Source organism: Misgurnus anguillicaudatus, chromosome 19 (assembly GCF_027580225.2).
Source record: "Misgurnus anguillicaudatus chromosome 19, ASM2758022v2, whole genome shotgun sequence".
Classification (NCBI taxonomy): Eukaryota; Metazoa; Chordata; class Actinopteri; order Cypriniformes; family Cobitidae; genus Misgurnus; species Misgurnus anguillicaudatus.
In genome coordinates, this window is record NC_073355.2 from 21786758 (window position 1) to 21814226 (window position 27469).

General features: G+C 38.4%; 1 protein-coding gene across 14 annotated transcripts in view; it reads left to right on the top strand.

Moving 5' to 3' along the window:
• srcin1a (SRC kinase signaling inhibitor 1a) overlaps positions 1-27469 on the top strand; it is a 143686-nt gene that overhangs the window by 89649 nt on the left and 26568 nt on the right. For 11 of the 14 annotated variants that reach the window (XM_055191903.2, XM_055191919.2, XM_073857126.1 and 8 more), the window contains 4 exons: positions 17281-17476; positions 20557-20849; positions 24499-25289; positions 25420-25512. In XM_055191903.2, coding sequence (XP_055047878.2) covers positions 17281-17476; positions 20557-20849; positions 24499-25289; positions 25420-25512 — 1373 coding nt within the window. The remainder of the gene's footprint in view (positions 1-17280; positions 17477-20556; positions 20850-24498; positions 25290-25419; positions 25513-27469) is intronic. The other 3 variants (XM_073857125.1, XM_073857128.1, XM_073857130.1) reach the window with 1 other exon arrangement.

Consider the following 27469-nt stretch of genomic DNA (forward strand, 5'->3'; position numbering starts at 1 on the left):
CCATCCTACAGAAAAACAGGCAATCGCCCATGCCCCCACTTTAACATTAGTACTTACAGTATATTATATTACACAATACTCAAGAACACGCTCGGTCAAAGTAACTACTGTTTGACCAAACTGAAAAACCTGAATAAGGGGCTAATCACACCAAAAGTGCTTTAAACGCTTGGAAACGCAAGGCGCGACGCACTGCCTTTTTAAAAAAACAGCAGTGCGACGCAGATTTATATATTGCTAAGCAACCACCGAGTCAGCTGTCTTGTCAATCAAATATTGAAGCGTGAGCGCTCTTTTGCTGTTAACTGTCATATTAACAGAAACTTTGAAAAGAGGACGCTTGCTCTGACCTTGTTTGAAGATGAGAGATGCATAAACTTCTCGCACCCCAACTTAAGGCCCGCTTCTTCCCTCATTCGATTAGACAATGGAAAGACGCGAATGACGTCGGGCGCTTCTGCGCTTTCAGTGCTCTTTCAAAAGTGCGTGATGCGGCTGGCGGCAAAAACCGCAAGGCGCTCGGCGCGCATAAACAGCGCGCAAACGCTCCCTGCCCATAGAATATCATTCAAAAAAGGCGCCTACAATTGCCATAAATGGTTTTGGTGTGATTGGCCCCTAACACTGTTTATTGTATTTGTATGTTTGTTCTGTTCTAATAATTGTTCTACTAATTTGTACTATTGCTATTTTTTCTAATTTGTTCTTGACTGTTTACAATTTACGACATCTACTGGAGTTGCATGGTGTCAGAATCTTATTTCACAAGTTCGCATGAACATGTAATCAAATATAAAATAAACTGTTTGGTTACCGACATGACGACACCTGGGCGGGAACAAATACTGCAAAAAACTGTCACGGTACAGAGGTGAGGGACGGCTATATAAAATGCAGCATGAAGTTAAATCAACTTGATTTTGCAAAGTAAATTCAACCTATAGGTTTTGACCTGTGAATAGTTGACATACACTGTAAAAATTACAAAGTTGGATCAACTTAAAAAGTTACACTGTAAAAATTTCTTTGCTGCCTTAAATGTTTAAGTTTAATCAACTAAAATTTACAAGTAATTTCAAATTACAATTAATTATCTTGACGAGAGATGAGTTGTTATAACTTTTTACAGTGAAACTTATAAAAAACAAGTTGAAATTGTTTAACTTAATTTTTTAAGTTAAAGTAGCATACATTTTTGACAAATAAATGTTTGACAAAAATGCTGCATTTTTACAGTGTAGAGACCTCTTTGCGCTGATTGGTTGGATAACATGACCATGCTCCTCCTGAGCTTAGTTAAATAAACTTAATTTAAAATAATACGAGTCAGAAACAGTGAAAACAATAGTCGTATTTAATTCAATATTTTTTGTGGTGGACCAGTGAAACTTTCGTCAGAGCAATTAAAAAAACCTTGAACTCTGCCCAACAAAGGTTTAATAATAGATTAAGTGTTATGTTCCCCTCCTAGTCTAGGGGTAAGGAGGGGAGATAACAAAAGAAAGGAAATATAATAAAAAGTAACGTCAGGGACTAGAACAAAAAAAAAAAACGTGGAGAACACACTTCAGCCTCAGTCTCAGAGTGAAAACTCAACTTTAAGGAAAATGGTAAAGTTTATTTTCCCATTATAGAAAGAAAGTTTACAAAATTAAGGGAATGAATCTTCAGGAGAGAGTATGGCCTAAAATAATAAACAAAACAGCAACTAACTAAGGTTTAGAGAAGCTACTTACCCTACTCAAAAAACAAAGATGAAAACCAACAACATAAACTTCCCTGAGCTTCCTAGCTAACCATAAAACAGGAGAAAAGGTTATAAAAACCAAAAGGCACTCTCACCCTACATTTCCCATTAATTAGTACGAAAAGAGATACAATACCTTTTAATTACCCACAATACATTGGTTAGCTAAGGCAAACTACAGCTAACCCACAGCAAATAAGTGTTTATGCCAACACCTGGCTCAAGATTATAAGCACAGTTCACTTTCTCAAACTTCACAATCACAAACAATTTCCACTCTAAGGCTGGGGAGAAGTGTTCCTCAGCACAGGATCTTCAGAGTGCAGCATTTATACTGCGCAGACTCAGGCATGGGCACAACGAGTTGCAGCTGATGGTAATTAACCTGAGAGAGAGGAAGAGAGAAAGAAACAGAACACCACAAGGCACACCCCTTTTACACCATCAAATAATACAAGAACACACTGGGACGTAACACCCCCACCACTAAAATTACAGACCAGGATTCAATAAAGTTTCTGTCCCATCCCAACATGCACAGCACTTAAGCGGTCATCTCAACAGATCTGGACAGTGCATCAGCTACAATGTTGTCTTTGCCTTTGATGTGCTGGATCTGGAGGTTGAAATCCTGAAGCTTGAGAGCCCAGCGTAGTAAACGCTGGTTAGAGGAAGACATGTTGGACAGAAAAGTTAGAGGGTTATGGTCTGTATACACAACCACAGGTAAAGCAGTACTCCCGAGGTAAACCTCAAAATGCTGTAGAGCCCACAATAAAGCTAAAGCCTCTTTTTCAATTGTGCTATAGGATAGTTGGCCCTTTGAGAACTTGCTGGAGAAATAAGACACAGGATGTTCAATGCCTTGAGCATCTTCCTGAATAAGGACAGCTCCTGCACCAAAATTACTTGCATCCACCTGTAGTTTGAAAGGCAATTCAAAGTTTGGGGCAGCTAACACAGGGGCATTACTCAATAGGTCTTTAGCGGCTTCAAATGCTTGATCACATATACAATCCCAGCTAAACACTCTCGTTGTGCTTAGGAGGTCTGTGAGAGGAGCCACTACGGAGGAAAAGTTTCTGCAAAAACCCCTGTAGTAACCAGTCATTCCCAGGAATCGCCTAAGCTCACGCTTGTTGTTAGGTTTAGGGAACTTAAGAATAGCTTCCACTTTAGCTTCGACAGGTTTAACACAGCCATGGCCTACCCTTTTCTCTAGGTAGGTGACAGTAGCCTTCCCTATCTCACACTTAGACAGGTTTAAGGTTAGTGAAGCACATTTCAACCTTTCAAAGATCATTTCCAAGATTTTAATGTGGTCTTCCCACGACTGAGTGTAGACTACAATATCGTCAAGGTAGGCGTCACAATTAGGTACATCACCCAACACAATATGCATCAGCCTTTGAAAAGTGGCTGGTGCATTTCGCATTCCGAAGGCAAGGACAGAATATTCTAGGAAGTAGTCTGGCGTAACAAATGCAGAGATTTCAGCAGCACGAGCAGTGAGTGGCACCTGCCAGTAACCTTTTAACAGGTCAAGTTTTGTAACAAATCTGGCTGATCCTACCCGATCAACGCAATCCTCCATTCGTGGAAGTGGGAAGGAGTCAGGTGTTGTTACTGCATTCACTTTGCGAAAGTCAGTACAAAATCGGTATGTGCCATCTGCCTTCGGAACTAGTAAGCAGGGGGAGCTCCATGGGCTCTGACTAGGCTGAGCCAAACCGTGCTGTAACATGTACTCGACTTCAGTTTTCATTATGTGGCGCTTACTTGGATTAACTCTGTAAGAGTGCTGTTTGATTGGTTTAGCAGAACCTACTTCGATATGATGTTTGAGAACAGTGGTTCTCCCTGGCACATCAGAGAATAAAGGCATGTACTGATGCATTAACTGCACAACCTGACCAGCCTGATCAGGTTCTAGATGAGAGAGAAAAGAAGGTTGATCTTTCATCACGGCGGTGTTTTGTAGTCTCTTACCCACATGTTCATTAACTGGCATGGCTACAGCAACCGGTAAGGGTATGGTCACAGGGTTACATGGGGGTTCAGATGGAGAGTCGCGTACAAACTTTTTCAGCATGTTAATGTGGCATACCCTAGTCTTACGCCGCCTATCTGGTGTGCTGACAACGTAGTCAGTTTCACTAAGTTTCTCCTTCACAGAGTATGGACCTGTGAACCTAGCATGGAGAGCTGAACCAGGCTCAGGCAGAAGTACAAGAACTTCATCGTTCAGTTGAAAACTACGAGAAACACTTTTTTTGTCATAGCGTTCCTTCATTCTTGATTGTGTTGTGACCAAATGTTCCCTAGCAAGATTACGGGCGGTGTGCAACCGTTCTCGAAATGAACTTACATAATCAATAACTGTGATAGGCATTGCATCTTTAGCTAGCAATTGCTCACTTAACACTTTAAGAGGGCCCCGCACAGTGTGGCCAAAGACGAGTTCTGCAGGACTAAACCCAAGGGACTCTTGCTTTGCTTCCCTAATAGCAAACATCAAGAATGGTAAACCCTCTGCCCAATCTTTACCACTAGAAAGACAGTAAGTACGTAACATCATCTTGAGTGTTTGGTGGAATCTTTCCACAGCACCTTGCGACTGAGGGTGGTATGCACTTGATAGTTTATGCGTAATTCCAAACTGAGTTAGTGCCTGTGAGAACAACTTTGAAGTAAAATTTGTACCTTGATCAGTTTGTATGACCTTCGGCAATCCAAAAACAGTACAGAACTTGATCAATTCACGAACAATGATGTGGGCTTTCACAGAGCGGAGAGGTATCGCTTCAGGGAAACGTGTAGAGGTACACATTATAGACAGGATGTATTCGTGACCAGATTTTGATTTGGGCAAAGGGCCCACGCAGTCCAGTAACAGGCGCTCAAAGGGTTCGCGCATAACAGGGATAGGCCGCAAAGGAGCAACAGGAAGTTTTTGGTTCGGCTTACCCGCAATTTGACAAACTGCACAAGAGCGGCAAAACTTAGATACAGCTGACTTTAGCCCTGGCCAAAAAAAGTAGTGGGACACTCGTTTGAACGTCTTGGTAACCCCTAAGTGTCCTGAGAGTACGTGTTCATGGCCAATTTTCAGTACATGCTCTCTATACTGTTGAGGCAGGACAATTTGACAAATTTCATTAAGGGAAGAACGAGCAATGGGTCTCCATTTCCGCATTAAGACTTCCCCTTCCCAAAAGTACCTTACTTTACCATGAGGTTTTCTTTTGAGTCTCACTACAGACTCAATACAGCTAGCTAAAGAGGGGTCTGTCCTCTGAGCATTAGCCAATTGCTCCCTGCCTACCCCTAAAACAGGCTTTAGTTCAGTTACAGAATCCACCTTGTAGGTTTCGGTAACAGCCTTCTCTGGTAGTATGTCATGAACATCGGAATCAGCCAAGAAGCTTTCAGAGAGGTCAATTACATCTCCCAACTTTTTACTTTGTGCCCGTGTGACTGCACATGCAGGAAAGGCAGTAGGAAAGTTTTGAGCAAGCAACGAATTATCATTTTGAGTCGGTACGCTAACTACCAAGGGTCTAGGAAAAACATCTCCACCCGCAAGATCGTTCCCTAGGATAATATCTACCCCATCAACTGGTATTTGTGAACAAACTCCAAGTGTAACGGGACCCGTGACCAAGTCTGACGTGAGGTATAAGTCATGTAATGGCAAACTAAGACAGCCCATGCCAATTCCTCGCACTAAAACATGGGAGCCAGAGTAAACACTAGAAGCGGGTAATGATTTTTCAGAAATAAGTGACTGGAGTGATCCAGTGTCTCTCAAAATCTTCACCGACTTGCCCACTGTGGAGTCAGGCAAATGAGACCCTGTACCATCCAGTAAAAATGGCTGATACGCACTTGTAACAGTCCCCGCACTACAACTAATGTCACCAATGGTGTGCACCAAAGCTGCACTTTTAGGGTGTGACGCAGCAGTTTTCTGTATCCAGGCCCGACACTCAGAAATTAGGTGACTTGGATCCAGGCAGAAAAAACAAGCTCGCTTGTCTGCCTTTTTACGAGGTGAACTAGGTTGTGTAAAAGGTTTTGCATGTGTCAAGGCAGGTCTTACGTCTTTGTCCGTATTAATGCTACTGGGGTTCATTGCATTACGTCGTGGAGTAAAGAACACGTTCCGGTGTGTTAACGTGAATTCATCCGCTAAAACAGCCGCATCAACAATAGAACTCACTTTCTGTTCGTTTAAGTGAATTACTACGTTTTCAGGAACGCTACTCTTGAACTCCTCAAGCAAAATAAGTTCCTGAAGTTGTTCAATAGTGGTGACTCGATTAGAAAAACACCACTTCTCAAAAAGTGTGCGCTTCTCTCGGGCGAACTCAACGTATGTCTGTTTGGCAGTTTTAGCATGCGAGCGGAACTTTTGTCTGTACGCCTCTGGTACTAATTCATACGCTCTAAGTACTGAAGCCTTCACAATGTCATAATCAAGTGATTGTTCTAACGGCAAGGCAGAGGAAACCTCTTGGGCTTTCCCAGAGAGGCTACACTGCAAGAGTAATGCCTACACATCTTTAGGCCACTGTAATTTCATGGCTATACGCTCAAATGTAACAAAATAAGCATCTACCTCACTTTCCCTGAATGGTGGAACCAGCTTCAAATACCTGCTAACATCAAAATTTGCACTCATTTCAGCATCATGTGCATCCTGAGGTGTCGCTGAATGGGTACTCAAAGGAGAGCTAGCAGAAAGATTTAGTGAACGGGGCAGAGGTACAGGTTTACTTTTCAGTTCGGGCACCTTACTGTCCATTTGCCGCAATCGAATATCGCGATCGGTTTCTGCCTCTATAACACGCAGTTTAACAAGCATTGTTTGATGTTCCTCCTTCTTAATCATGTAATCGAGCTCTTTCATTTTAAGCGCTAACAATGGATCACCAGAATGCTCTACCGCAGGGACACCAGGAGGGCTATCATCGGACACAGCTCCTTCTGCCATGTCAGGTGAAACCTCCTCCCTGGCAGAGGATTCTGGCAAAATCCCCATCTCTTCAAGCTTATCACGCAGCACTTGCTTGATAACACGTTTCACTGCCCCTGTAGGAATATTAATATTGAAGAAGTCTGCAATCAACAATAAATCCTTTTTCCTACAAAGCTCAAAGACTTCTGTGGTAGGAGAGAGAGTGAACGCAACTAAATCAAACTCCATCTTACCACAATTTCCTCCCCCACATAAAAAAACTGCCAAACAGCTCAGAAGAAAAAAGTAAACTTACCCAAAAATATGTGTTTTGTCAATTACTAGTAGCGACGGCAACGGACGAGCCCCCAATTGTTATGTTCCCCTCCTAGTCTAGGGGTAAGGAGGGGCGATAACAAAAGAAAGGACATATAATAAAAAGTAACGTCAGGGACTAGAACAAAAAAAAAAAACGTGGAGAACACACTTCAGCCTCAGTCTCAGAGTGAAAACTCAACTTTAAGGAAAATGGTAAAGTTTATTTTCCCATTATAGAAAGAAGGTTTACAAAACTAAGGGAATGAATCTTCAGGAGAGAGTAAGGCCTAAAATAATAAAGAAAACAGCAACCAACTACGGTTTAGAGAAGCTACCCTTCTCTAAAACAAAGATGAAAACCAACAACATAAACTTGCCTGAGCTTCCTAGCTAACCATAAAACAGGAGAAAAGGTTATAAAAACCAAAAGGCACTCTCACCCTACATTTCCCATTAATTAGTACGAAAAGAGATACAATACCTTTTAATTACCCACATTGGTTAGCTAAGGCAAACTACAGCTAACCCGCAGCAAATAAGTGTTTATGCCAACACCTAAGATTATAAGAACAGTTCACTCTCTCTCAAACTTCACAACCACAAACAATTTCCACTCTAAGGCTGGGGAGAAGTGTTCCTCAGCACAGGATCTTCAGAGTGCAGCATCTATACTGCGCAGACTCAGGCATGGGCACAACGAGTTGCAGCTGATGGTAATTAACCTGAGAGAGAGGAAGAGAGAAAGAAACAGAACACCACAAGGCACACACACCTTGTACACCATCAAATAATACAAGAACACACTGGGACGTAACATTAAGTATCTAAATAATCCACACATGAAAAATCACAGAAATAACAAAATTGCAGTGCTATGACAGTTTTTATACCACGTGGGACATTTTTATGATCCCGCCTAGATCCCCACAACCCCACACATCAGCCCTGCTTTCATTTAAACTAAAAGGTAAATTCTCAAAAGAAATAATATCTCACTTGTTTCTCTTTAACAACATCAGATTATATTAAGAGTGAGAAGACACTTTTCCCCTGAGAAAAATACCACAATAGCTTTATGTGTCATCTTGCCATAATATTTGTCTAAAAGTCTAAAAACAAATATAATATAATCATAAAACCACATTTCTGAAACCACTGAATACCTTCCAGACCCTTATCTGAAATTTGCTATCTACACTGATTTAAAGCAGTATGCTGTATGTCAACAAAAAGGAAAGGGTAAGAATAGTGCAGGAGGTTCATCTAGTGCTGTCTATCATATCATAAGACTATAAGTGGCTATCCCTATCTTTCTACAAGCCCAAATCCGTCTCTTTTTCTAACATGTCAATCACGTATTAAGCACTAATCCTCTTTTATGAATATCTTTATCTGACTTTAATAAAGTAGTGTAGGAGATCATACAGACGTGTCTTGTGCTTTGACACCTCTGTTATGGACAGCAAAGCCAAATCACTGTGAAGTATTATACACTTTAAAAAATTGGTGCTAGATAGCACTAAACGCTCGTAATCATAGGGGAACCATTTTTAGTGCTATATAGCAGCACCTATAAAGCACCTATGAAAAACCATACTGGGGTGATATAACACCACTATAGCACCAGATATGGTTCTTTATACAACAGTTCTTTCTGGTTCTCGAATCTGATTGGCTAAGAGCCATACGATATTGTGCTGATAACAGCACTGTAACCTCTTCACCTTTCGTATTATTCCGCCACCTAGTGAATGGAGGTCCTAAGCAGGCTCATCTCTGAATGGAAAAACACAGACGCGCTATGTGACTCACTCTCCGTTTGTCTCATTAGTTTACTAGCTCATAAATCAGTCTGTGAATCCCCAATCAGAAGTATTATTCCGTCAAAGATCAGCACTCTTGGATGTTACGTTACAGTTAATGGGAGTAATGTCTTGTCACATCGTGTGGATGATTAACACTTGGAAAGAGGAATATAAACACTCGTTTTTTTTCTGGAGCTATATTTCTTATCAGAACGCGAAAACACCGTGGAACTGCAGGTAAGCACCGCAGCTTTTAAATGTGGACATTGATCATTTACTTTATCGTGACCTGACTATTAAAACATGTTATGAGATATCGCCACTGATATATTTATAAGCAGCATGCAAAAACATCTCTCTGACACTTATAAAAAAACAGTTTTATATAGTACTGACAAGAACAAAGTTTAATAATAATAATCGAGTGCTCGTATCACGTTAAGAATAAATGAGAACGCAATAGTAACGTTATACAAATAGTTTTATTAACTTTTACCTCGCGCCAAAACAACAACAACACAAAAGACACTAAATATGAATTAAAAAACAAGTAATAGTTTGATCATGACACCAAATACTGCTGATTTGATCTCATTTTGAAACTTGATTCAAAATATAAAATTTAATAATGAAATTATATCTGATCCATTACTTATCTCTCAAGCTTTTAATCAACACTTTTCTTCTGTTTGTGGTTCTCAGGGCCCCGATCTTTATACTACTGGGTATTTAAATTCTATTACTTCAAATAACAATTTTTCCTTTAAGAAGATCATGCCTGTTGATGTTTATCATGTTATATGTGATTTAAAAACAAATATTAGCACTGGTCCTGATGGTCTGGAAGCCAAATTTATTAAATTGGCAGCTCATGTATTAATGTATCCTCTTGCAGATTTATTTAATTTATCATTGTCTACTTGTTCTGTTCCACATGTATGGAAATGTGCAAGAGTTACTCCTTTGTTTAAGGCTGGAGACTCATCGGATGTAAATAATTATCGTCCAATTTCTATTATTTGTACTATCGTAAAAATTTTTGAGAAACTAATTTTCAATCAATTATCTTTATTTATTAATTCGTCAGATATTTTATCTCCGTTACAGTCTGGTTTCAGACCTAATTTTTCTACCACAACTGCTCTTTTAAAATTCACAAACGATGTATTTTCATCCTTCAACAAAGGCCAAGCTACAGGTGCCATTTTTATTGACCTTTCTAAGGCTTTTGATCTGGTGGATCATTATCTTCTTCTTGATAAATTGTCTTCTATTGGTCTAACTAGAAATGCTCTCCTTTGGTTTAGTGCTTATCTTCATAATAGACGTCAATGTGTTGTCTTTCAAGGTTTTCAGTCAGATTATGTAATTGTTGAAAAAGGTGTTCCACAAGGTTCTTCGCTTGGACCATTGCTTTTCTCCATTTTTATTAATGATTTACCTCAGATATGCTTAAATTGTTTGGTACATCTTTATGCCGATGACACTGTAATTTATACTTCTAATTCGGACATGACACAAATTCAGAATTATTTACAATCTGATTTAAATTTGGTTCAAAAATGGTTTCATAATAATGGTCTTATACTAAATAAGAAGAAATCCTGTTGTATGATGTTTGGGACACGTCGTTGTCATTCTTCTTCTTTGGATTTGAACATTATCTTTGAAGATGGCTTAACTCTTGATAAAGTCGATTCATTTAAATACCTTGGCCTTTGGCTTGATTCTGAACTTACTTTTAAGCCCCATATTGATTATGTGGTTAGTAGAATATATTATTGTCTTCGTTTACTTTATCGTTCAATCAATTGTTTTACATTTCAAGTAAGGAAAAGAATTGTTTCTCAGTTAATATTACCCCTTATTGATTATGCTGATATTGTTTATCAAAATACCTATGATATTTACCTAAAGCCTCTTAATGTTGTCTATAATTCCTTGTGTAGATTTGTGTTAAGGTGTCCGTATCGTACCCATCACTGTTATATGTATGAATTGCTTAATTGGTTACATCCTAAATCAAGAAGACAATTTCATTGGTTTTTGTTCATTTTTAAATGTGTTTATTCTGTTTGTCCATCTTATTTGAAACAATTCCTGATTCTATATGGGTCTTCTTATTCACTTAGACATATGCAATATCCTTACTTTCTTGTTCCTAAAATCTTTACTGAGGTCGGACGCAGGTCATTTCAGTATAAAGCTCCTTTTGACTGGAATAATCTTCCTGTTTCTTTGAGATCTACTACCTCTCTTAACTGCTTCAGGATTTTATTATTTTCTTATCTTAAAATAACTTGTTCATGTTTTTGATTGGTTTATTATTACTATTATTGTTTTCTTTGTTTTGCTTTAAATTTTGTCTTCTGTTGATGTTATTGATTTATGATGCTGAGATTTTGTATTTCAACTATGGTATGAGGGTGTGGGGGACATGTTGAGCATTTTGTGTTTGTTTTGTAATGTGGTTGTGTTTTGTGTTGTATTATTTGTTTATGTTTTTGGGACCCCCTTGAAAATGAGATGCCACATCTCAAGGGGCTATCCTTTCAATAAATTCAAATTTTGACCATCATAAACAAACAAGGCCAACATGAGAGCCAGGGTATCTCTTTCAGAAATGTAGCCCAGAGAGGGCGGTGGTCAGCGGGGCGAGTGAACACTGATGTCCGCTCATGCTTTGGTTCTCATTCGTACCGAATCTCACTAAGCAAACGTTCAAACAGGCGCTATCTTTACTAATCGACTGCAGATTTTAATATAATACATATACATTCTCGACTGAACTAATCTTAAAACTACACTTTGTGACCAAGAAACGGTAATATAAAGTAACGGCTTTTCTGTCCATTGAGTTGTTATGAGCTTCAAAGCAGCCGAAAGTTTTACCTGTCATTCTGGCCGCCCTCAAATCCGTGGCGGAAGAAGTAGTTCTCAAACAAAGAGGCTTTTAAAATAACTCCGTTGTTGTTTTCTAGTTTTCGTTTTTCAAACGTGTGCCGTCGAACTGTTGTATAAAAGCAATATCGCTCTCGGAGTCGTGTGATATAGCTCTATATCATCACGGCTGTGATTGCCTCCGGCACTCGGCCTGCGGCCTCGTGCCTCTGGCCTAATCACAGCCGTGATGATATAGAGCTATATCACACTCCTACTCGAGCGATATTGCTTAAATATAGCACAATATGGTTCTACACAGGTGCTACACACAGGCCCGGATTGGCCATAGGGAGGACCAGGAGAATTCCCGTTGGGCCGGTCTGTTTTTTTGTTTTTTGGCCACAAGGGCCGTTGTTGTCATGCCACGGGTTGAAGGTTGCTGCTGTCCCTATCCTGCCAGTACTCACAGCAGCCCCATTAGCGTAATTTGCGATGAAAGATGTCCCCACTTTATGCCAAAGTTGATTGTGTCCCGAGTCCCGATGACTTATTGGAAGAATTCTTGCATTAGGGTTCATTAACATTTGCATTAAAAACACAGGACACACCGCGTCTAAAGCGTCTTTTGGGGGGTGAGCTTGCTGCGCGTCTAGATTTTAAATAAACTTGCGCCCGACTTGATACGAATGGCCTCTAAAAGAAAAAATATCTACAAATCGTATTTTTTAAATCTAAGTCATTGGTGTATATATATATATATATATATATATATATATATATATATATATATATATATACACCAATGACTTAGATTTAAAAAATAGGATTTGTAGATATATATTATTTTTGTATTTTTATTGATTTTTTTTATTGATTTTTTTTACACAAGTTAGGCCTACCCTATATTTGACAATATACATTATCTAAGTACTAAAAAAATAAGATAAAGATTTTATTTTCCATCTACTTTTCCTGCATACTTGACCAATCTTGCTTATGTATTGTGGTTTCCAAGCTTTTTCGACCCAACAGGTAATCTCAAGACCCACCATTTTTAAAGAAAATAGATATAATATGGGGAAAACACACACACATTTGTTCCCTTTCAGTAGTTTTTGAATAAGTTTACTTGAATAATATTAAAATACATTATGGTAGGGCTGCATGGCAAAAATCATAATTGTATAGGCTACTGTATTTGCATTGAATTGTAAATGATATATTTGAAAAATACAATGAATTGCACGGCTTCAGAGAACAATGCACTATTGCAGACTTATATACTACTGAGCATTTAATTTTATATATATATATATATATATATATATATATATATATATATATATATATATATATATATATATATATATATATACTTTAATAGTCTGTCATGAACTAAAGTGGGCCGGTCTAAGGCATCAAACTCCAGGGCTGAAAATGAGTCCCACTCCGGTCCTGGCTACACAGTAATACATATGTGCTATATGGCATTTAAAATGGTTCCCCTATGATTACGAGCCAGCACTACTTTTAGTGCTATTTAGCAAAGTTTTTTTAGAGCGACATGTGAATTAATAACTCCAATGTGTCTCGTGAGCTATAAAAGAGCAATGTCTAAACAAAAGGTATTTTCAAATGATATATAAACAGTTATTTTTTTAAAGGGGACATAGCATGAAAATCAAATTTTTTCATGTTTAAAGGAACGGTATGTAAGAAATTTATATAAATTAATCATAAAATGGCCCTGATATGTCACTAGACATTAAGAAATCATTTTCATTTTAAATACTTATATCACTGACTACAGTGGTCCGGCCAGGATATTGTCATTTAAAAAGTGGAGTTGCAGCCCTCAACTGATGTTTATGTTGTCATTTTGTGTATTGGCCACCAGTTGTATGATTGCAGTACCAGTTTTAGTCACAAGTTTTGTGAATGCAATACCAGTTTTGGCCACAGTCCTACATACTGTTACTTTAGTTTAAGTGCTATAATTAAGTGCCATCCCCATGCAGTGCTTTTATCAACCTATAAAATGTGAAAAAGATTAACCCAATAACTTAGTTTTTGTAAACCATTCTCTGTAAGCATGTGAAAAAGTAGGTAATTGAAATTTGGCTCCCCTTGTGATGTCAGAAGGGGATATTACCGCCACTTAATCTGCACTATCCAACCACAGCACTGCCATTTAAGTGCAGAGAGTTAAGCTTATTTGCATTTTAAAGGACAAACCCCAAAATGGCACATTTTTGCTCACACCTACAAAGCGGCAATTTTAACGTTATAATAAATCTATATATTTTGAGCTAAAACCTCACATATTTACTCTGGGGACACCCAAGATTTATTTCGCATATTAAAAAAGCCTTGTGAAATGTCCCCTTTCATGTATAATGAATTATACACACTGTAAGCCCAGGCAAGTTGATTCAACATAAAAAACTTGTTCATTTTGCCATAAACAAACAAGTAACTTTTAAATCTACTTGCATTCACTGAACGTGAAATGTCTCGTTCTAACAATATATCTTTGTTAGACTAACTATACATTTCCTGTTCTACAAATGGTCATTTAACAATATGAGAAACTTTATTTCATACGTTTTATTTTAACATAGTTTTATAACTATTTTTAAACTGTTTTTAACTTGTAATGTTAAGAGAACACTGCACTATGTACCTCTCAAAAAAGAGACCACATTTCAAAACAAATTTAAAATCAAGTAAAACAAAGGTTTTAACTTCACACAGAGACCTCAACACACAAGTCTCAATAATGGTAACAGTAATCAAATCTCATGAAGTGAAAAGATGAGCTCTTGCCTTCACCACAAAAATAATAAGCAATAATGATGACAAAAACAACTGCAGTACTATAAATAAAGAAAACAAACAGCAAAACAACACTCATATAACAGTAGCAGTTCATTTATGTATGCTGCAATGCACGATTGGTAACATTTTCTAATCCAAAGATTTAAATAAGCTAAAATAAATAGATTCAACTCAAAATTTCTTGTTTAACGAGAGAAATCATACAATTTGTGCATTCAACTAAAACACTTTTAGGATAATTGAGGATTCTTGGGAGGGGGGGGGGGGGTTAGGTTAAGTGTCTATTTTGGTTCAAACAAAAAGAGGGCACCTTCATGATTAGTACAAGATATTTGGGGTGTAAATTTTTTAATTTTTTTGGTTATAAAGTGCCTATTTTAACATGCTATAATAAATTATCTATATGGTATTTTGAGCTAAAACTTCACATTATGTACTCTGGGGACATCAAAGATTAATTTAATATCTTAAAGGACAAGTTCAGTATTTTACACTTAAAGCCCTGTTTTCAGATTGTTTATGGTGAAATAGAATGGTTTTGACTGAAATTTTGACATATGCGGCTGCCCCGAGAATTTTCGGGTGTTTGTGTTTCACCTCCCACCTCTACAATGGGTTTAATGGTGCACTGGAACAATCCTTCCTAAAATGCATTAAACTTTCGCATTAAGCGATTTTTGTGTAAGCATACCAGTGAACACCCCTGACCACTCGGTGAGTTTCACGTCTTTGTAAACGAAAGTTTAATGCATTTTAGGAAGGATTGTTCCAGTGCACCATTAAACCCATTGTAAAGGTGGGAGGTGAAACACAAACACCCAAAAATTCTCGGGGCAGCCGCATATGTCGAAATTTCAGTCAAAACCGTTCTATTTCATCATAAACAATCTGAAAACAGGGCTTTTATGTCCCCTTTAACAAATTTGTCGCATATGTGTGTGTGTGTGTGTGTGTGTGTGTGTGTGTGTGTGTGTGTGATGAGATTCATTGCTCATCGATGCAGGGATGTCTAATTCAGAAAATACTGACATTTTAGGCAGGTAATGTGACACACACACACTCACACATTTATTGACGTGTATAAAAATCTGAATGGAAGGTGAGAGCTTGTGTGTTTATAGCCTTTGACAAAAAGCCGTTTAAAAGTGCATTAGTGCGAGTGAGTGTGTGAGAGAGAGAGAAATCTCTCCTCATTACAAGAGTGATCCTGGGAGTCTATCAGGTTGTATTAGTCGATTGTTTTGCTATTTAGTTTAATTCTTTTAAATACTGAACGGACTAAAGTGACTTGTACTTTCATGTTGACAGACTCTTTCTATTTGTTTTTCTTAAGGACGTATATGCGTGTTTGTGTATTTGTATCTCCCAGACTGGTCACTCCTCTGGATAAATGACCCCATTATAGTTACACAAGGGGCTCATCGATCAGCTCGCCTCAGCCCCTTCAAGCTCTCACAATTCTGCAATGTGGAAGTACTTTGTGTGTGCGTGTCTGAGCTTTTACCGTATGTGTCCCTACAAAATATACATTCCTAAGCAATGTATATTTTAGCCAAACTTTACTTTGACTTTTGTTATTTATGTGTGATCCAGAAGGTTTGATGTATAGTGTAGTAATGCGTGGGTGTGTCTTGCTTTGTAAACCTGTTTGCCGTGGATTTCCCAGTGCATCCTGGGAGCTCATTACATGTGTCTCAGAGTTGAAGCTCACCATGAGGTGGTTGTGCGAATCGTTAAATACTACAAAACAAGCACAGCAATGTCACAGACCTATCTGACAACAGTTTTACACTTCGCCAGTTTCACAGAGAGAGAGAGAACAACAAAATGGGCATTTAATGTAATTGTTAGCATGTCAGACATATCCACATCGATACGTTTTTTTCTCCGTGGTGATTTTCCTGTCATTGCACATTTAGGAGCCGGTATATTTTATCTGCTTTTATTTGTCCTCTGAGTGTTGTGTACATGCTTGTGTGCAGGTGTAATTTGCTGTGGCTGTTGGCTTTTGGCCTTTGCACTGTAAAATATTAATGTTCAGAAAATAATGCCGGCAAAAGAGAATGTACTGTATGAAAAAATTTACTTTGAGGAAGGAAATGTTCTCAATCATTATGTAATTTTCACCACTCAACTAATAAACCTGTATTTAGTTCATTATAATTGCTGCGCTGAGCTTACCTCTTATATTCAGTTTAAAATCTTTTCTGTGCACGAGGAAAGGAGCATTGTACAAGCTTACTGTTGTGACTACGGGGCTAGATTTCCTGTAGTTCAGCAAAGTGCTAACAATGTCAAGGACATGGGTTTGAATCTCAGGAATCACATCCACATCTATATAAATGTGGCTCAGTTGGTATTGTATCACGTTATTTTCAGTGTAAAAATGGGTTCAATCCAACACATACTCATAAAAATGTATAAATTATGCTGAATAAAAGTGTCTGTGAAATGCATAAATGTACTATAAATGCAAATCTATTTAAAGAAGTGTTTAATATGTCAGATTCAAATACAAGTACAGCTTATATTTCTATTTATGCCCATGTAATCATACGCAATTTAACCAACTAAAAACGTAGTTCTCTTTTTGGTAAGAGAGATGTCTGTTTTACATGAATGCGCGTGTGCATGTTCTGTTGGTGTCTGTGTTGGATTAAAGATGGTTTTCTTAGTCTATATGATGCAATTTAACATGTTGACAATCTCTCCGTCTTTGTCTCTTATAGAGCCGCAGTCCACGTCACTCCCAGTCCACTCAATCCGGTTTGGCAGACCAGGCGTCTAAACTGTCCTTCGCCTCTGCCGAGTCTCTGGAGACCATGTCAGAAGCCGACATGCCACTAGGCTTCAACCGCATGAATCGCTTTCGTCAGAGCCTACCGCTGTCCCGCTCTGCAAGCCAGAACAAACTACGCTCACCAGGTAACACACACAGAAAAATAGCTTATGTTTATCAGCCTTAAAGCTGTCATGCGGATATCGCCTTTGGGACATTTGGGAAGAATCTGCAACATTCTCTGATCCCATTCTGTCTCTTTCTGTTCTCTCATTTAACTCTTTCTCTGCCATTGACGAGTTAATCCGGCAATCTGTAATACAGCTACTATCCACCAGGTGGCGATCTTCCGCAATTTATAAAAAACGGAAGTATCGCCCTAGGGCAAACAGCTGTATGTCCATGTATGTTTTGAGGATTGCTCTGAATTTGATCTCTATCAAAAGTCTTTCACAAAAATGTAAATTATCTCTGCTTTTTGCTCAAAATTTTGTGTTTTTAAAGAAACCTACCCATATTTGAGAGGTGATAAAAAGAAAACTAATGAAGGATGAAACGTTTCTTTGTTTGAAAGCAGAGGGTCTGTTCTTTCATTTGATATATTTGTATGTTTATTAAGGGTTTCACGATTTTAAGTCACGACCTTGAACTCCGAATTAAAAAATGGGATTGTCGATGCTGCCATGCCCCCATGTCACGTCCAGTTGGCTTGCCAATGGGGAAAAAACTCTTAGAGGTGCCTTTAAAAACATTGGTTCAGCGGAACGCGATTTATATTTTAAACACGAAGGATGTATTGCTACAACTCCTTGAAATGCATATCATAAACAGGATTACCTACTGATCTGACTTCGGACAGAGCGCCGCTCTCTGCACGTGCACGAGAGTGAGAGAGGCGCCAAGATGCAGCAGGATATATTTTAAACAAAAGGGATAGTTTGCTTCAGCTTGCATAAAACGCATAAAACTGAACAAATACGTAAGGATTACTACTTTAGTTTATGTTTAGACTTCGGACAGATGGAAGAGTGCGTGCACGTGAGACAGAGAGAAGCGCAGCTGCATGATGCGCTGCATTTATTTCAGATAATAGGAGTCAAAGACGCGCGTATTAAGTCCATGTGCTTGCAAGAAGGACTCCTATATAAATAATATAAATATATAAATATATATATATATATATATATCAATAATAATGGCATAGCATTTTTTTTTGGCTTTAAAAAAATGTAAAAATCGAGAATCGAATCGAATCGTGACCTTAGGATCGAAAATGTAATCGAATCGAGGATTTGGAGAATCGTCACACCCCTAATGTTTATATATTTAAAGAACATTTTCTGGGAGGCGTTAATTTTGTGAAAATCAAAAATGCTGGCGCCGGCAACTTTTTTATTAAAAACGCTGGTGGGTCAATTAAGAGAAAACATGATGCTCTCCTGACCAGTTTTTACGGTAATCTGTAATTCTGCTATTATCCACTAGATGTATTATCTTACCCAATTTATTAAAAACTGAAGCAAAAACTAATTTAATTAATTTTAAACTCCATGTATGATTTGATAATCATTCTGAATCTGGTCTCTAACAACATTTCTTTACAAAAAATTCAATTTTTTCAGTTGAAGAAACCTACCTATATTTAAGAGGTTATAAAAAGAGAACAAATGAAGATAGAATGATTTTTTCCCCCTGTTTTGTTTGTTTGAAAGCAGATATATTTCATTTGATATATTTGTATGTTTATATATTTACAAAAGAAAGATGGCATTTTGTAAAAGTCAAAAAAGCGCTGGCTGGCAACTTTTTTTAAAAAAGCTGGCGGGGAATGAATTAACTAATTGTTTTGCACCTACTGTAACAATTCCAATCTGATGTGTGATTTCACAGACATCATCCCGGCACAAAACACAGTTTTTGCTTTAGCCTCTTGAGGAACTATATAAACAGTTTGAGGGCACACATAAAAAAGCCTTTATGAAACAATAATGTGCTGAATGTTCCAAAAGTTATGCAGAAATGAACCCATGCATGAAATTAAGCATGCATTACAAAAAAACAATCCAGTTATTTTTCAAGAAATACAGTAAATCAATGTTAAACTGACTATGTTTTTAAATTGCAATCTAGATAAATATCCATTAGATAAATTAAAGGGTTAAAATATAGTTAAGAGCATTATCAGTTGCTGTACTTTAAAGGGCCTTCAGATTTTTTGCTGACTACTGCATTTGCATTTAGTCATTTAGCAGACGCTTTTATCCAAAGCGACTTACAAAGATTAGGAAACAATTAAGCGATTTGTCATAGGGAGGCCATAATACAAGAAGTGCTTATACCAAGTTACAAGTTTTTTTAATATTGTGAAACCGTACCTGTTTGGAGAAAGAGAGTTAGTTAATTAATGTATTTATTTTAAGATAGAAGGTTACTACTGACTGGCATTGACATTTTGCTTTGCCACAGTTAGACACTACCAGCAAGGACTGGGCGGTATATTGAGTATATACTTTAATTTTCAATGATGGTGTGATGTTCCTTAGTTCAGTTTGGTTGTTAAAGGGGTCATGGCACAAGACTTTTTAAAAGACATTTTGGGTTGTGTCCTTTAAAATGCAAATGAGCTGATGAAATTCAAACACTGATCACAATGATGGTGGTTTGTTGCAATTAAAATTCAATTGTGCTTTTCTCTGCACTAAATGGCAGTGCTGTGGTTGGATAGTGCAGATGAAGGGGTGGTATTATTATAATAAGAGCTCCTTATGACATCATAATAACGACTTATTTTTCATGTGCTTGAATGGTTTACCAAAACTAAGTTACTGAATTGATCTTTTTCACATTTTCTAGGTTGATAGAAGCACTGGGGACCCAATCATAGCACTTAAACATGAAAAAAGTCAGATTTTCATGCCATGGCCCCTTTAACCATATAGCTGAGCTCATTAGTAGTCAAAACAGAATATTTGCTGAAAGTGATTGGTTTTGAGCTTTTCCCACAAGGAGATTATTGTCCCATGATCAACTGGTGGTTCAGGATCGCCTGCTGTCCTAATGAAAACTGACAGATACTAATGACAAAAATCAGTAAACACTTACTGACATTGATCTTTTCCTAAATCTGTCCACCAGATTTACTTTCACAGATGTTTGGTATGTCACAGCATTTCCATCTTGATCATTTCTTCTTACCCCCCTCTCTCTCCATCTCTTTTTTCCTCAGGTGTCCTTTTTCTCCAATTTGGAGATGAGACCCGGCGTGTTCACATCACTCATGAGCTCAACAGTCTGGAGACCTTGCACGCTCTTATCGTGCACATGTTCCCTCAGAAGCTGACAGCGGGAATGCTGAAGTCCCCCAACACGGCCATCTTGATCAAAGATGAGGCGAGAAATGTTTTCTATGAGCTGGAGGACGTGAGGGATATACAGGACCGAAGCATCATTAAAATCTACCGCAAAGAGCCCATTTACGCCTCCTACCCTGCGGCACATCTGGCCAATGGAGACCTCAGGGTGAGCATTGTTTTATTGCATTCAATGACTTCAGCCTGTTTGTAATCATAAACCACAACTTTCATTGTCCCAGCATGGGCTTTTGGGTAAAAGAATGCACCAAGCCATCTATTTTTAAAGAACGTTTTCTTTTCCGAATCTAAACAAGAAGAAATCAGAGTGTCGTGAGTTGAAGTTGCAGCATGGGGTGTGACATCAGAGACCCTCACCTAACCTTGAATTCAGCGCCTCTTTCTTTGTTTGAAGTTTTAAAGATTCATAGCTCTTAAAAGTGCCATTGTTTGATCCAGTGAGCGACATTTTTAAATGCTCTTGAACTTTGATGTTTTTGAATTATGCACATTTATTTCACTCTGGGACTCGTTTTACTTTGTAGGCTTGTGTTACCAGAGGAGCTTGATGTGCTTTGACTTTGAAATGCGATTGTGTTGCGTCACTCTGTTGATCACATGCTCTTGTGTGAGACGACTTTACCATTCACTTTAACTCCATCAGCGTTATGAGTCAGTGGATGTTTTTAAAGGAGACATTTCACAAAGCTTTTTTAAGATGTGAAATAAATCTTTGGTGTCCCCAGAGTACATATGTGAAGTTTTAGCTCAGAATACCATATAGATAATTTATTATAGCATGTTAAAATTGCCACTTCGTAGGTGTGAGCAAAAATGTGCCGTTTTGGGTGTGTCCGTTAAAATGCAAATGAACTGACAGGGCTCAAAATTAACTTTTTTATTTGGTAGCACTGGTGCTCCCAACTTTAAGGAGTTAGGAGCACCAGCAAAAATGTAGGCGCACCCATCCAAAAATTATGAAGCACCACAACTACAATTTATAAGTTAATAGATTTATTTTATTAAAAATTAAACACCACAACTGGGCTTTACACATCCCATGGCCAGGATTTGAAATTTTGTCTTTTTTGCTGCATAGATTCCTAAAATAATACCCAAATGCTGTTTAAATGGTATAGCAGCAATAGTAAATTAACAATTACAGGTAACATATAATTATGATTACAATAGAAAATCTAGCAAATACGTAAAAACACTGATTAACTGTGACATTACAAAAGCGACCTTAATATAGAAGGCTAATATATATTGGTATTGATAACTGTATTACCAGGATGCTATTACTACTAAATAGGCAATGTTTTTAAAAACATACCATCAGCATTGTCATGTTCCACCTCAACATGGAATACAAGTATGTTTGTCGGATGTCCCTCAAGCAGGATGCGCACATACATCATCAAACACTATTTGATAGACAGGTCGGTGTCTCCATCAATAATGAACACATTTGTCACGACACTTCTTGTGTTTTTGGCACTTTCGCCATGTTTAAGCAAGGTCTGGTGCTTAAAATGTGTGGATTCCGCCACCAACGCATTTTACCTGCAACCTCCGTTTCACAGGATTTACAGTAAACGCAGTAACATTGAGGCATTTTCACTTTCTCCGAAAGGTTTAACGTTAAGCCTTATTTTCCAGTGGTGAAGTTGCATTTAAATCCGGACCGTCGTTATGAATTAATACAGTAGTAACATTGGCTGTAGTCGGCTTGTTCTCTTCATGCTCACGGTTCGTTTTATCACATTTTCACGCTTTATGTACCAACGTAGCACGGCAACAAGAAATGAGTGACATTCATATTAGCCAATCTGCGGTCTTCATTAAACGCAAGAACTTAATGGGGAAATTTGATTGGTTATGTCATGCTGGAGAGAACACTGAACCTGGAACAGCACACAGCATAAACAATCTAAATCAAGTCACACCACAACAAAATAGGCAGTCGCAAAAATGCTCCCAAATATATTTTAAGGTCACACAGATTAAATTTCGTTCGCATATGCCACCAAAACAGTCGCAATTTCGAGCCCTGGCTGATCTCTGCACTAAATGGCAGTGCTGTGTTAGATTATCGGTGGTATTGTCCCCTTCTGACATCACAAGGGGAGCCACATTTCAATGACCTATTTTTTCACATGTTTGCAGAGAATGGTTTATCAAACTAACTAAGTTACTGGGTTGATCTTTTACACATTTTATATGTTGATACAAGTACTGGGGACTCAATTATAGCACTTAAATGTGGAAAAAGTCAGATTTTCATGATATGTCCCCTTTAAATGATTCTCTTTCGTTTTGGATACATAAGTGTAATCCTGCTGTTGTCTATTGTGTGCCAAAAAAAAAAAAAAACTATTGACAATGAAAATTTTCAAGCCACTAAAACATTAGAAACTTAAATTGAATTTAAGTAAAATCAAAATGGTGCCAAGTTACAAAGTTAAAATTTTAATACTGTGTTAAAACTCATAAGATCAAGCAGAAATTATTCTCATGAGTACACAGGATGAAAACAAAAATATGTTGTTTTAAAATAAAGATGAAACCATTTGAGGTGTCCTCTGACACTGTTTTGTATTGCAAGTATGAAACACTTAAACTGTATTATGTACATGTACATAAAGCTTTGCGATTGGTGCGTATGTCTGGTGTATGTCAGGTTTTGCAAACAGTAATCTCCTAAAAGGACTGTGTATGCAGGCTCATACTGTAAGCTGCAGTCTTGTGTTGCTTTAGTTAGTTTGACTTCTTATAAGGAAACAAATAGCAGAGATGAGAGAGGAACAGGTGTATCGCTAGACCCTTTTTAGTTCTGCCTCTTTGGAAATTTCTGGTCATCTGCGAGTGACATGCTGCCAAGATGGTGACGGCAGGCTCCGCCAACTTTGAAATGCTCTTCACAGACCTTCAAGTGATGTCACGGACACTACATCCATATTTTTAACAGTCTATGCTTCGGACATACGCCCATGCCCCGGCGGCTGACTGTGCTCCTCTCCCTTTATAGACATACAAAATAAAGTTGCATTTTTCTAGATAAAATGTACAATAACATGCCCCTGGACCCTCATACTTTTTTGGTGCTTCGATACATTTTTGGGGGGCCTGTGCCCTAGAAACACCACTGGAGAAGAAAGGAAAAAGGAAAATGTAATAAAAAAGTCAGATGGATGATTGCCTCGAGATAAAATGAAAAACGTTGTGGCATAAATGCAAGTAGAGATATGAACTTTATGAAATAATATGCAGGAACTAGGAAATAAGATGTAAAAGTAGAATACTGAGACACTGAAACGCAACAAAGCAGAAAATTTCAGCCTGGTTTTATGAGTTTTGTGAATGGCAAGTCTGCTCATTGTAAGCGAGTAAAGTATATGTGCTCAGCAGTGGCAGTACAATCTGAATACCAGTGTCATGTAATCCAATGTTATGCCAGTAGCTTTAGCTGTGCTGGACCAAAAGAGTGAATAGATTGAATGGAGCTCCCCGGAGTTGAATTACAGTCTGATGAAAAGAAAAAGTGACTGAGAAGAAAGAATGAGGACAATGAGTCTGGAGCTCTCGTCTCGGCTTCTTACTAAACCTCAGTAGATTTTCTTTCACTTCTGCTGTTACTGAGATTTATTAACCAGTGCCACATTTTCAATTTTGGGTTAAATTTTATAAATCAAAATGGCTGCTGTTCAAGGTTTTGGGTTTCTATACTATATTATGTGACCTAGGATGATGAAATATGCCTACAGTAAATTCCTTTACATGAACTTTAGCATGTCTCTCTATCTCTTTAATTTCAGAGAGAGATGGTTTACAGCTCTCGAGACTCATCACCTACCCGTCGCCTCAACACCCTTCCTTCTTCTACTGCTTCTCCATCCTCCGGTTCCCCTTCCCGTTCCCGCCTGTCCTACAGCGGAGGCCGGCCCCCTTCCTTTGCTGGTCCAGGTCACCCTCAAGGCCCTCAGCATTCGTCCCACTCCCACCACCCCTCGCCATCTCACGGACAAGCTCAAGGCCTCACGCCCTCCTCCTCTGCCATCCTGGAGCGACGTGACGTGAAACCCGATGAGGAGATGTCCGGTAAGAACATGGTCCTCCTGAAGAACGAGGGGCTGTATGCCGACCCCTACAGCCTGATGCACGAGGGCCGGCTTAGCATCGCATCCACTCAGTCCCTGGCCACCATCGCCGATCCTTTCGGTTTCCCTGTGTCTGGTGGGTTGTACCGCAGGGGCTCAATGAGGTCTCTCAGTACGTATTCAGCTGCGGCGCTGCAAGGGGACCTGGAGGACTCTCTGTATAAACCTGGAGGCTCTCTGTACTCTGATAACTATGGCACCAGTTCTACGCTCGGCATGGGCTTTCGTCTTCCGCCCTCCTCCCCGCAGAAGATTCCCGACGTGCAGCTGCGTGACAGGGATTCGTTTACCGGGTCTCCAAGCCGGGGGTCGCCAGTGAGACAGACCTTCCGTAAGGACTCCGCCTCCTCTGTGTTTGTGGACAGCCCGAAGTCCAGACCCAGTTCTAGCTCTGAACCCATAGGAGATGGCAGTAAGGGAGCCGGGTTCGGGGGTGAGACAGATTCACGGTAAGTACTGATAAAATTGAGCATGTACATGCAAAAAACCATGTTTGGGTTATTTGTATATTATATAGTATTAACATAATCCTACAGGTTACAAAAATCTTGATGGCTATGTTTGTGCTGGTTATGTTAGCAGGGATCGTATGGAGGCAATGGAAAAGCAGATAGCCAGTCTGACTGGGCTGGTTCAGAGCGTCCTTACCCGAGCGCCAGACAGCGACAGCACGTAAGACCTAAATACATCCATCAAAGTACCACAGCCAATCAAAAGCTCACCTACATTTAAAATCCAAATCTACAATCTCACTCATATCTGAGAGGGTGCTCATAGTCATTTGATATGTCTTGCTCTTTATGTAAAGTGTTCATATAATGCATTAAACCATTTTACACATTACATTGTTGGTACCATGGGTTATCGTGATAATTTGTGCTTGCAAATAGGGATGGGTCAAAACGGTTGACTAACGTATTTTCCGGACTAAAAGTCGCTCCGCAGTATAAGTTGCATTAGTCAAAAATGTGTTTTGAAGAGAAAAACATATGTAAGTCGCACTGGACTGTACACCGCGTTGATTTAGAAAATGATTTTACAAACTCCAAGCCGAAGAACAGACTTTTATTCTGGAAAGGCAAGTTATTCAACTAAACAATAGCACAGAACAGCAGGCTGAATAGGTGTCCATACATGTTAAAGTAACATAAACAGTTATTTACACGATACACAATAGCATACACAACATAACTGGGAGGCTGAATAGGCTAAATTAACACGACAAGCCAAATCAAGTTCAAAAAGGTCCTGAAGTCATTTCGCATCACTGAATCCACTGAATTACATAAATACAGGAGCAGCATAGAGCGGACTCTCGGGGCTGTAGATTGTAATGGTTTCTCTTGGTTCATATGAAATAATTTTGAGGTATAAGTTGCACCTGACTAGAAGTTCCAGGACCCGCCTAACTATGAAAAAAGTGTGACTTACAGTCCGGAAAATACGGTATATGAAACAGTTAAGTAAAAATTATTTGATCTTAATTTCTATCATTTTTTTTACGTCGTCCTTACTGTTATGACCTTCAAATGGCCAATGTTACGTCATATGGTCCACTTTTTTGGAGTGTCCCAGCATGAATGTAGTAACATAAAGATGGCTATCAAATTTGAAGAGGTCGACTTTAAAACATGCTAACGTTCTATTCAATTTCTTTGCACTAGCTAATATGCATCTTCACTTTGTAAAATAAAGCTGCTTCATCATAGAAGAACCATTTCTGGCTGAATTGTTCCATAAAGAACCTTTAGCATCCAAAAAATCTTTCTGTTTCCAAAAAGGTTCTTAGTAGTGGAAAAAGGTTCTTTAAAATGTATGAAAGAAATTGAAGAGTTTGGTTCCAAAACGCAATAAAAAAAGAGTTACTGCCAAAATCATTATTATATCAGGTCAGTATTTAAAATTAAATTCTTAATTTTACGCAAAATCCAATATCCACAGTGTTATTCTGTCATCTTTTCTCCCTTTTTTCCCAAAACGCGATATATGCCACTCCTCCTTTTCTACAGAACGCAATAAATCCTCTCCACATATTACAGCGCACCATTCCCTCCACGCAATGTAAACAAACAATGGCGCTGCGTTGAGTACACGGAATCTTAGTTTTCCTCATCTACTTTGTACTTCGTGATCAACAAACAAACAAAAGCAAAATAATACTTTAATGGCATTGATAAACCTGTGGTTTTTCTGTGACGGGAAAGATTGTAAGTCATCAGCATCCAATAACTTATGCGAGGCACTCGGGAGACGGGTGCTTGTTCTCCCGACAGCATCTGTGAAGTTTATGTGATTCTAACACATTGACCCCGCAGGGGATCTTATGAAAAACTTTCCATTATTTTACTCAAAGTCAACGAAAATCGAGCAGGACCAAAACATTTTACAGCTGATTGCTTTGAAAAATGTTAAGCGACGGCGTCAAGTATAACCAATGCAATGACAGTGTTCTTAATATAACAAAGTAAGAGTTTTGATTAATGCCATTAATGTTTATTTTTTATAAGTGTATACCACTGTTAAACTAAATGAATATAACATGGCAAAGATGAATGCACATTTATACATTGATTAAATAGATTTATAGCATTTTGAAAAAAAAATAATTTGTTTTTATAATAAATCTTTG